This window comes from Austrofundulus limnaeus, unplaced genomic scaffold (genome assembly GCF_001266775.1).
Source record: "Austrofundulus limnaeus strain Quisiro unplaced genomic scaffold, Austrofundulus_limnaeus-1.0 Scaffold142, whole genome shotgun sequence".
NCBI classification, from domain to species: Eukaryota; Metazoa; Chordata; class Actinopteri; order Cyprinodontiformes; family Rivulidae; genus Austrofundulus; species Austrofundulus limnaeus.
This window is the reverse complement of record NW_013952544.1, coordinates 796266-808858: the sequence shown is the minus strand read 5'-3', so window position 1 is coordinate 808858 and position 12593 is coordinate 796266. Positions and strand designations below refer to the sequence as shown.

The 12593-nt window shown below is 39.1% G+C and overlaps 1 protein-coding gene across 1 annotated transcript in view; it reads left to right on the top strand.

Annotated features, from left to right (window-relative positions):
- atp2b3b (ATPase plasma membrane Ca2+ transporting 3b) overlaps positions 1-12593 on the top strand; it is a gene marked incomplete at its 3' end in the record, with an annotated part of 43807 nt that overhangs the window by 23294 nt on the left and 7920 nt on the right. The window contains 11 exon segments of the mRNA XM_014016295.1: positions 223-355; positions 516-625; positions 734-868; positions 2713-2819; positions 2935-3010; positions 3904-4062; positions 4154-4333; positions 8120-8207; positions 8295-8401; positions 10844-11035; positions 11422-11635. Coding sequence (XP_013871749.1) covers positions 223-355; positions 516-625; positions 734-868; positions 2713-2819; positions 2935-3010; positions 3904-4062; positions 4154-4333; positions 8120-8207; positions 8295-8401; positions 10844-11035; positions 11422-11635 — 1501 coding nt within the window.

The window sequence follows — 12593 nt, the reverse complement described above, 5'->3', positions numbered from 1 at the left end:
CAGAGTTCCTGTCCTGTCGTCAGGCCTGTCTGAGGCCTGCTTCGAGGCAGTAAATCTTGTTTCTTCACTCGAGGTGACCCCTACAATGACATCATTTGAAAGGCATCAGGATTTATCCCGCCAGCTTTTTTGTCCTCATTTATCCACATTTCTTTACTCATCCATCCATCATCACGGAGCCGTCCACCCTTCATATGTTCTCTGCTCTTCCTCATTTCGCAGAAAATGATGAAGGACAACAACCTGGTTCGACATCTGGACGCATGTGAGACGATGGGCAATGCCACGGCCATCTGCTCCGACAAGACCGGCACGCTCACCACCAACCGCATGACTGTGGTGCAGACCTACATCGGTAAAAAGTTATAATCATCCGTGAACTCCATACTTAATTATTCTGATTAATCTGCAGGAATCAGAATATAATTTAGGTTTAAGATGAGTGAAATGCATTCAGCCACCATGTTTACAGAATTTACTGCTGAAGGTGGTAACATGGGATTGTTTCTTTGYAGGTGACGTGCACCACCGCCTGATCCCAGACCCCGGACAGATCAACCCTCGCACTCTGGATCTATTAGTCAACGCCATCGCCATCAACAGCGCCTACACCTCCAAAATCTTAGTGAGTCACAGAGAAGAAAATTACTTCCTGTTCTTTTTACTCATTTTGTAATCCTCTGCCCGCGTTCTCTAAAATCCAAATGTTAAAATCAAACACGTTCTCCGACAGCCGCCTGACGTGGAGGGCGGTCTTGCCAAGCAGGTGGGCAACAAAACCGAATGCGGCCTGCTGGGGTTCGTGTTGGACCTTCAGCGGGACTACGCCCCTGTCAGAGAGCAGGTCCCGGAGGAGAAACTGTACAAGGTAAGAAATCAGGCACCACATCCACCTTCAGCTGATTTTAGATATTTATACAATAAATAAAGATCAWCAAAACGCGTCTCAACCAATGAGAGCCTTTGTTGTCAAGCTGTTGTGTGGCAATGTGCAGCTGGGACAGAAACATGGCGGAAGTCACCAGATTCTTTGTGGCATTTTTATTTTAACAGTCTTCCTGATGGCGGGCTGAAAACAAAGATTTATTTTCACACTGTTACGTTTTAAACAACTTAGACGAGCTTATGTCCAACATTAAAGATGTCTATGCTGAAGAGGGAATTAAAAGAAAATCTAATGGAAGCCTCTTTTGGACCAATACATACTGTAATGCTAACAATTACATCGAAAATATGGCCGACATGAGTAAAATAGTCATAACAAAATTTTCACAAGTCGACATAAGTTGTCTAAAACATTATAGTGTAACAGGTCCTCTAAGCGCTGCAACATTGAACTGTCTCACCACCAGAGTAGTTCGATCCTGAAATATTGCTTCAATTTAAAACCAACATAACAAACAGAAGAGGGTTCTGCAGAAAAGACTGATCCGTGTATGGAAGAAAAAAAGACAAACTAAGACAGGTTTGCCTTATTTGTTTCAAGTTCTTAAAAATGCATTGAACCTATTTTTTAATATAAAACAGTACCTACAAAGGCKTCAAACATCTTTGAATCTTAATAAAATTTTGTGCATAATAATGAGTTTTTATTGTCATTCCAATTGAGTCCATGATGAACAAAAGACAGATGCTAAGGTCCCAGTTTTTAGCAATAAATAAAAAACACACAATTAGAAATCAGAAAATAAGAAGGAAAAGACAAAATAAAACATGCAAACGTTCGCATTCAGCCACAGCAATCGGTTCTAAAAAAATAATTCAAGATTATTATCGATTAATCGCAAAAATGTCTTGGGAATAATAGAGATTAATCTCATAAATATCTTGAGGTCAATCAAGAAAACTTTCAAAAGTATCTTGAGAGTAATCGAGATTAATTGCAAAAATATCTTGATTAATTGCGATTAATCGCAAAAATATCTTGGGATTAATCAAGAAAAATTACAAAAGTATCTTGAAATTAATTGCAATTAATTGCAAAAATACCTTGAGATTAATCGAGATTAAACGCAAAAATATAATGGGATTAATCCAGAAAAATTGCAAAAATATCTTGATTAATTACGATTAATTGCAAAAATGTCTTGAGATTAATCGAGATTAATGGCAAATATATCTTGAGTTTAATCGCAGATAATTGCAAAAAATATCTTGAGTTTAATTGCAATTAATCGCAAAAATATCTTGGGATTAATCATGACAGATTGCAAAAGTATCTTTAAAATTAATTGCAATTAATCGCAAAAGATTAATCGAGTTTAATCGCAAAAATATCTTGATTAATTGCGATTAATTGCAAAAATGCCTTGAGATTAATCGAGATTAATGGCAAATATATCTTGAGGATAATTGTGATTAATTGTAAAAATATTTTGGGATTAATCAAGAAAAATCGCAGAAGTATCTTAAGATTAATTACAATTAATTGCAAAAATATCTTGAGATTGATCAAGATTAATGGCAAATATATCGTGAGGTTAATCGCTATTAATCACAAAAATATCTTGGGATTAATCTCAATTAAAATTTTAAATCCATGCACTCATATTAACACATCCTGTCATCATAGAATCGTTTCTGTCACGGTCAGAAGTGCTAAAAAGTCTTGTGTCATGCCTCGTTTTTTTTTTTTTGTATTTTCCCTTCAAGCAGCCATCATCCTCTCATTTGGAGGTTTTTAAAGTAACAAATCTTTGTTTTGTCTTTCAGGTGTACACGTTCAACTCTGTGCGTAAATCCATGAGCACGGTGATCAAACTGCCTGACGGGACGTTCCGCCTCTACAGCAAAGGAGCCTCTGAGATCATGCTGAAGAAGTGAGTGACGGTGCTGCGGGGACACGTTAGTCAAAACCAGCTCACGTTTAGAGGCGACGAACAACGACGAGGTAAAAGTTAACGTCCTCTTTGTTTTTTTTTTATTTTATTTTAGGTGTTCCTACGTTTTAGACGCCAACGGAGAAGCACGAAGTTTCCGCCCRCGTGACCGAGACGAGATGGTCAAACAGGTGAGGCTGGTGGGATTCTGAGGCAGGTAGTTGTGTGATGAACATGTCTCGGTGCCAGAAAACGAAACCACGATCTGAAAACTTGATTTAGCTTAGATTTTATTTTATTTCAGTCCATCTGATCTAATTTGAACATTTTCCACTTCCTCTCCTGTGTAATTATTGTTCTTTCATGTGCAGCGATTTTAGTCATGAGCGGTGACATTTTATGCTCCAAAGATAAATTAAAACAAAAAATAAATAAAGATAAAACAGCAAAAAGCTGTCAGGTCATTTAAAGCTGCAGATAAAGTTGTTAGATCCCCAAACTGTCAAGATAACGACAACTTTCGCACGTTTCTGCTTAAATTAGTAAGTTTTTTTTTCTCGCAAAAACTCTTGCTGACTCAGCATTCTTGCTTCAAAAATCCACCAGAAAATAACCAAAAACATTTTCCACATTTAAACACCTCATCATCAGCATTTCAAAACCTGCTGAATCTATGGAAGGCTTCGCTGCACCAGCTCTGCCGAACTGACGAGCGTTTGGCAGGAARCCACACGTGTTTGTGTGTTTTCTCGGAGCGTGCAGTCCGTGTAATTGACTGACGGATCTAAATTTGGCTCGTGATGAACACAGCTTGTGCCGTGAGAAAAATAACTGCTCCTTCCACAACTTGATTCCAGCTCAGTAGTTCGGTTTGCGTTGTGGCAGCTTTATGTCACCTCCGTTTTGTATCACGTTGCGCCGTCTGCAGCAGGCCGGGGGTCTTTCCCTGCAGCTGCGTCACACTGTATCCATCAAAAATACACCTCCAACCATATTTAGGCTTCAGAAACGAGGATGGAAGTGATGTGTCTTGTGCCAAGAAGTCTGCGGTTTGATCGTGTTTGTAATATTTACTGATTATCAGGTGATTGAGCCGATGGCGTGCGAGGGGTTGAGGACCATCTGCATTGCTTATCGCGACCTGGCGCCAAATCCAGAGCCAGAGTGGGACAACGAGGCCGAAATCGTGACGGAGCTGACCTGCATCACCGTGGTGGGGATAGAGGACCCCGTGCGACCCGAGGTCGGAGTTCGTGCACGCGTCATTTAGCGTGCGTTTTAATTGGACCTGACGTTCTGTCTCTGTGTGGACAAATTCCTTTGACCTTTCCCAGGTGCCCGAGGCCATCCGGAAGTGTCAGCGCGCCGGCATCACAGTGCGAATGGTAACTGGTGACAACATAAACACGGCCAGGGCCATAGCCGCCAAGTGCGGCATCATTCACCCCGGAGACGACTTCATCTGCCTGGAGGGCAAAGAGTTTAACCGGCGAATCAGGAACGAGAAAGGGGAGGTAAGGCCGGGTCTGTTCGGGTCGAATGTCAGGAGTGAAAACTGGACATTAAAGTGCCAGAGTCAAACATCTGGATCCGCTAACAGAGGAGCAACACACAACCAAGATATTCTTGCTGACTCAGCATGAATCAATATAATCAGTTTTATTGTTTAAATTTTTGTTTTAATCAATTTTATGTTTCGGAATTCCAAATTTTATCACGACCAGGAGTCACTGTAGCTGCATTTCCACTGCAAATGTGCGCAAAACTTTGTCGATATTCTGTTAATGTTGAAAAACACAGTTTCGCAATTGCGGTGTTTCCATTAAGAAAGAAATGCTATTAAAGTCACGCGTGAATACGTTTGTTCTTGTGATAAGTCATTACAAACATGGCGGCGATGGATGTAAACACATAGCATAATTGCTATCGCGACACTAGYGCTCATCATCAGAGGAGACGTCGGCGTCTTTTATCGAGGCTTTTGAGCGACAAGTCCCTTATACTTGGGAGCGGCTACGTGTGCTGTGTTTTTGGGAAATTGTAGTCGGTGAGTTTACTACTGCTTCTACTTCCTGTTGTCTTCTTCGTCGTCGTCTTTTTCACCAGTAGTTGGTCACGTGACTCCCGTGATGCGAAAAAAGTGTTTCCATTGCAGTTTTGTGAAAAACACCAATTTTGATACGGCCGAAATACCACCTCATCCTAGCGCAAAAACAATTTGTCGAAAAAAGGAGGTTTTTTTTCGCAATTGACGTGTTTCCGTTGAGCAAATTTATTTTCAAAATTCTAATTTGCGCATTTTTGTGGTTAATGGAAACGCAGCTAGTGTGATTTTTTTCAGGGGGGGCCACGGGGAGACCACTGAAAAACCAGGGGTGGCACATCAAAACTAATATCCATAACAGACACTGGAAGACCTGGCACACTGGTAGGGGAGTCTGGGGGTCCTCCCTCAGAAAATTTTGAATCAATTTTCCTGCATTCTGGAGTATTTTAGCAGGTTGTTAAACAGACTTTTACCTACATAAGAAAATACTTAGTGTACTATTCTATAAATTAAGAGGAATTAATTTGTTGATTCAGTAATAGAAACAACACTGGGCGAACTCATTTTTTATTGTAGATGTGGGGGTTCAGATGACTTAACATTTAAATGTGATGGGGAAACTTCCCTTCACAAATGATTGCAGTGATGTCTGTCATTTTATTTAAAAAGAGTCAAAATATGCATTTTAAAAACATTTAAAATRAACAAACTTTCCCAATTTTAAAGCCTCATCTTTGTTTGTTAAAACAGTTTTGTTTGCTTGTTGATGTTTACTTTGTAAACTAATCATAAATACTCAAAACTGGAAATAAAGACTATATACTATATACAGTTCTATACAACATCTACTGTAGCATTATCCCAAACTATTCATTTATTAATTTTTTCATGACATATTAGTTTTAGTAAATATGATTTTGGTCTGTAAGAAGAAACTAAAGTACCTGGAGAAAACCCATTCATGCACAGAGAGAACATGTAAACACAACCCAGAAAATTGATTTAGCAACCTTCTTTATTAGAGSCAATATGTTGCTCTACCAACTGTGCCACTGTACTGCCTAATTTTAAATAAGTTATATAATTAATTTAATTAATATTAATTAAATATATTTCTATGAATAGAACCTCCTGAGAACTTCCATCTTTAATTGAGAACATTGGTTTTAGACTGGTTGTCCTGATTCAGAGGAACTAGATTTTTATTATTTTGTTATTCTTTATTTTAAACCAAATATAAATTAATGTTTTTAACTCTTAATTGTTAAATAAAATCAGCGTTTGTTTTTACATTTATGTGGTTCTATTCCTAAGTAGCTTGGGAAGTTGAAAAAGGAAAAACCTAGGTATTCAAGAGGATAAAACTGGGGGCGCCCCTGGGTGGGGGACACCCTGGACAGATCTTCAGTCCATCACAGGGACACACACAGAGACAAACAACCGTTCACACAACAATTTAGAGTTACAAAAGAACCTAATCAATGTGTGCTTCAGGGCTAAAATGGTCAAACAGCAGGGGTTCGACTAAACACGAAACGTCACGTTTCTCGTCTCATAGCTACAACTGAGCTCCGCTAACAAACAACTGCTCTACCTGGTATTTCCTGCATAGAAACAGCATTTTAACGCATCTTATAAATACTGAAAAGTACTGCATGTAAGACTGACTAAATGTGAAATAGATAATGCAGAAATACTATTAAAATAAGAGAGTTTTACTCACTGTTGAGAAGTGGTAAKTAGCTGCCATCTTGAATTCTGAATTCTCCCACTTTCSRACAGGAMATTCCCACTTCCAGTTTAAATTTCTGACTTGTAAGTAGGAAATTCCTACTTAACTGGGCCGAAGCAAAAGTACCTGGTGAAAATGCATCGAAGTAGAAGTTTTAACATGAATTTTGCTGGCTGATGGCTACTTTTGAACCCGGTGCAGCTCCACTGAGTTGGCGGATGCCAGTTTATGGTTTAAAGCAGCTTATTTTAAAACATTAAAGGGGCAACATTATGTGTTTCWCAGGCATATATTTAAATTCTTTACCTCAATAAAGTAACTATGTCACATTCAATTGTTATTAAAGTGCCTGTGACATGCATATTCTTCAAATACAAAAAGTAAAAAAAACATCTTTATATTTAAGAAAGTTGGAATAACACACAATTTAACCCATTTTGTCCCATAACTGTTATATTTTCTTTTGAACTTGACTCAGCCAAAGTGAAACAGGAAGTGACATCAAAGGGGAACTCTCTAACAAAGAAAACTCTCTGGTCTTTGTTAATTGAAACAATATTATTTAAACTCTGTCTCTTCACCTCTCTGATAGTGACTCAAAATAATCTTAAGAAACATCAGATTCTTYTCTACAGTCTGRGCTGTTGGCTGTTGTARCAACGCTCTGTTCACATGCAGACATTMWCCTTTGACATCACTTCCTGTTACTTCACAGGCAAATATCTCAACAACTGTTCATCTCAGCGACATGAAATTTTTTTTGCCATATTTTAGCGATGTCCTCTTTCTAAAAATGCTRTCAYWTATATTACAAAAATTTGACGTCACAGGCACTTTAAAATGCTGTTTATAYGTTTAAATAGAAATTAAACTTGACTTATCATCATATAACACCTTGAAATTGGCCTCTGTCTCTTTAAGAACCTCCTTCTGGTTCTGTGATGAGGAAGCTCAGCTTGGAGACACAGCCCAGAGGAGGAGCTGATCCCTAAAGGTGGTTCTAGTCCCAACTGGTTGTTTTTGCTCCCCAGTCTGCTGCCTCAGGACACTACAGGATTTCTCAAACATACATGAAAGAGTCGAAGCAAGACTCTGGGCATGTTTTTGATGAGAGGATAAAATTATAACATGATATAAAACTCRTAAAAGTTGATTTTACATGATACTGCCCCTTTAATACATCTTTGACGCCCTCGTGGGCCACATAAAATGCTATGGTGAGCCACATCAGGCCCACGGACCTTGAGTTTGACACGTGATCTATAGTAAAAAACAAAAAGCAACAATTCAGCTCATCCAGCCAATTAGTGTCTTTGCTTTTCTAAATCTAAATGCTGTGTGTAAATGGTGATTCTGCAGCTGCTCTGTGTGGCTCACTGAACGGCAGCGAGTCCGTTTGACTGTCGCTCCTCCATCCATTTTSCTCCGTCACATTTTTGTAACGAGCTCAGGGTTTGCAGTGGCATCTAGTGAAATGATGCTGACGATGACCCTTGTCGTGCTTCTCTTCCTCACGTGCAGATCGAGCAGGAACGCATCGATAAAATCTGGCCCAAGCTGCGCGTGCTGGCTCGATCCTCGCCGACCGACAAGCACACGCTGGTCAAAGGTGAGGGCTCACCGGTGATAACTAAAACACCTAAACGTCTCCACGTGCACAGCGTGAGCCTGTTTTTCTCTTCCTGCATGTGTCCAGGCATCATTGACAGCAGCATCGTGGAGCAGAGGCAGGTTGTCGCAGTAACGGGAGACGGGACTAATGACGGACCAGCTTTGAAGAAGGCTGATGTGGGCTTTGCCATGGTAACCTGATATATTATTCACCTTTAATGTTTGTGTGGTTTTTGAAGTCCTCCTCGGGTTGCGTTTGTCTTGTGGTTTTGGCAGATGCATAAAAAAATGTGAGACAGGCGAGTCATGGCTCTGGAGCTACAGTACATGTGGCTTTTTCTAAATTTTTGTGTGAAAACTAATTAGAAAAATGACAGTTGCAACATTAAAAAATGCTGTTTTGTTTTCTTTTTATTTTAATGGTTGAAGCAATGACAATCATTATACTTTGTTAGTGTACCGTTTGTTACTTTCTGGTGGAACCGGAAATCCTGTCCTGAACTCCTGGTGCATTACGTTTTCACGTCTCACCGTGGACATGTTTGTCTTATTTAGAGGGAGTCAAAACCGCATTGAGAGCCGATGATCTTACCGTGAAGAAAACTGCTTTAATATAAGTTCTGCAGAACTGGATTCGAGTGCTGCCATTGCCAATATCTTTAGGAATAATTGCTGTTTTTAAGCAGTCTTCCARCCACTTACTAAAAACTTTCTTCATCTCCAGTATCGCCACAAATTAAAACAACCGTATATTTTATTTTGGATTTAGACAGTGGTGGGCACAGTTCCMCTAAAGCACTAAAGCACTAATAGGAGAACTAATTTCCTGATTAGTGCTTTGGGGCTTTTTCTAATTTTAGAATTTATTAGTGGATTAGCACTTGCTAAATTTATAGACCAAATTTAGAACCACTAACTGAGGTCTGTAAATATAATTGATCAACTTTATTGTTAACTGAAGGTGAAAGCTGTCACACTTTTTGTTCATATATTTGTCACTTATCCACTAGGTGACAATATTGACAATATATGAACTGAAATACAGCTGTGGAATGTCAATGATAARTCTTAAGAGAGCAACATGTCAATATGTGACATGTTTGTTGAAGAATTTTCATGGGTTGACTGGGTTATTTTAGTGCTTTAGAATTAGGGGACCTAAATATTTGAGTTAGTGCTTTAGAATTAGGGGACCTAAATATTTGAGTTAGTGCTTTAGAATTAGGGGACCTAAATATTTGAGTTAGTGTTTTAGGGCTAGTGGAACTAATTTTTAGATTAGTGCTTCCCACCACTGGATAATAACTGAAGCAAAAATCAAACATTGATTTTAATTAGTCTGATTTTCCATGTTTCCATTTAGGTTTTAAAAATGGGAAAACAGAAAAACAGCACAGTTGTTTTCTTTATGTGATTTTATTTTGAAACGGACAAACCATAGAACACTGAAGCAGAGAACTGTTCTGAGTAGGGCTGTGCATAAAAATCGAAACATCGATATTTAAAAAAAAATTATACCGTACTGATTTTCTTTCTTTTAATCTCGACAACAATGCATGTTGTCAGTATATAGATTAGATCAGTCATTTTCAAAATGGGCGCCATAAAGGGGGCCTTAGAAAGCTGGAGGGAAGATAAGAAAATACGCATCTGCAACAAAAACAAAATATAAACAAAAAAAAAAAAAAAAAGCTGGAGGGAAGATAAGAAAATACGCATCTGCAACAAAAACAAAATATAAACAAAAGCAAACTAATATTCTTTCGTCTATAAAATAAATGGTTTAAATTGTGTTCATAGAATTGAATCTGTTTTTCAATCATTGTTAAATATAGTTGTAATAATATACTGAAATTTTATTTAAGAGAGCTTTATGAATGGTTGTTCTGAACTGTGCTTTGAACAATGACAATAATGGTTTATCTTATCTTATCTTATCTTATCTTATCTGTTTTTTTTGTTCTGTTCTTGTCAGCAACAAATTGTTGAAAAATTATTTTCAGTGGGAATAACGTTATTTAATAAAATCCCTACACAAAACAAATGAAATAATTATTGAATAGTGAATAAAAGTGAAAAAAATTAATGCTATTTTTCTTGACATATTTTGTAGCATTGTTTGTGGGTTTCAAAGGGAGTCCCCGACTCTCGGGTGAGATCTAATGCTGTTTGGGGACCCCTGGATTAGATTGCTTTCARGATGTATTMATTTTAARACAGCAGATAATCTTGAATACGGACGACTTTGTGTGGGTTAATTCATTGAAAGAAAATCAGGACCTGTAGCTATTCAATAACCAGAAATCTGTGAAATCGGTCCTAAAACCAGAATCTGTGCCTTTCTAAAATTTATGAAGTTCCACGTAATTTGCAAATCATTGCATCCTGTTTACGGTTTACACAACTTTCTTGGAATTGGAACAAACGCCCATGAAAAATGTCAGATTTATCTGTAAACAAAAGTGTTTTGAACAGCTTAAATTTTGCTCTCGCTCTCACCAAGTTGTAGCCCTCCGAGGCAGAGCGGCGCGACACCGAGCCAGTCGCCCTCCCGAGTCATTTGGACGCTCGAATGCTCGCATGAATCACGTCGCGATTCGTCAACCCTCTCCGCTCCGTCTCAATCTCTGCCAGGGCATYGCGGGGACAGACGTGGCCAAAGAGGCGTCGGACATCATCCTGACTGATGACAACTTCAGCAGCATYGTCAAGGCGGTGATGTGGGGGCGAAACGTCTACGATAGCATCTCTAAGTTCCTGCAGTTCCAGCTCACGGTCAACGTAGTGGCCGTCATYGTGGCCTTCACCGGAGCCTGCATCACTCAGGTAGACAAACGCACATGCATGCTGACACGTGTGCGTTCCTGCGCACATAAGCGTRGCGGAGACACACAAATGTCACTTTCTGGAAGCATCACTCACTTGGCATCGGCCACGACAAAGGAGCTGTTAAAATGCTTTTATTGCATTTCTAGAACAAGCTTATGTAAGCAGCAGTGTCCTGACACTTCCAGAGATTTACATGATTTTAGATGAGCACACGTCAAGCTGCAGAAATATGTGTGAAAAGGAGTMGATTTTGCAAAACTCTGCGGTTAAAAGAGAGCCGGTGAACAGAAACTGCATGGAGTGAAGCTCAAACACAGAAATAGATTGACTCAATGTGACAGGCAGGGTTTCTGACCAGGCTGTGGTGGGTGATGTCTCTGCAGGATTCTCCCCTGAAGGCGGTCCAGATGCTTTGGGTGAACCTGATCATGGACACGTTCGCTTCGCTCGCCCTGGCCACCGAGCCCCCCACCGAAGCCCTCCTGCTCAGAAAGCCCTACGGTCGCAACAACCCACTCATCTCCCTCACCATGATGAAGAACATCTTGGGCCACGGGGTGTACCAGCTGATCATCATCTTCACCCTGCTCTTCATCGGTAGGTCCAGAATCTTTGTAGAGACCGTCAGCAGCGATCCGTCTCTTTGACTCTGACAGGACTTTTAATATTTGTGAATGCTGAGTCAGCATAACTTCTTTTTTATTTGTGCTGTTTTAATCATTTATATGTCAAAACGTTTAGATCATGCTGGAGACAGGTGTTGTCACTTTTGTTTTTAACACTTCTGTGATTTTTTTTAAATATTACACTTCATTTACAAATATTTTCCCCACAAAAACGCACAGAGAAAAGCACTTCTTTTTCAAATCTGCTTCAGCTACTGGCTCTGTTTTTGTCTTCCTGTGCTACATTTAGCTTCTAGCTAGTCATTTAGCCAATTTTAGGTAGCACTGCTCTTTTAGCTACTTTCAGCTTTAAGCTAACATGTTGACAGTTCTACCTAGCCTTTTTCCTACTATTAGCTTATAGCTAACCTTTTGCTACTTTTTGCTAACTATTTGTGACTATCAGATTTGAGCTAACTATTTGAGATCTTCTTGCTACTTTTAGCCTATAGCTGACCTTTAGTTTCCTTTTATATAGCTTTTTTTTTACTTTTAGCTAACCTTTTTGCTACATTTAGCTTTTTTTGCAACTGCAACACCACCTCCAAGCCTATCAGTATGGTCTCTACGATACAATGAATCATTTTCAACTGAAAGAAACGACTTTGGTACAACAGGATTCAGCCATGATTCTGATATARCCATAACATGTGCTTGTGTCTGAGCAAGTATTACTTTGAATTCATCCAGTTTAGGTACAAGACTTCTCATATTTAAATGACAGATTTTAAAGCCTCTAATTTTACCTAGTTGATTAAGCGTCCCTGGATTTTTTTTAGACAGGAAAATCACTTTTGCTTTCTTACTGATGGTGTTCAGACTTGACATAACAGGAGGTTGTCTAACCTTTTCAGGATATAATATAGATCCCTGTGTAGACTGTCATTGAG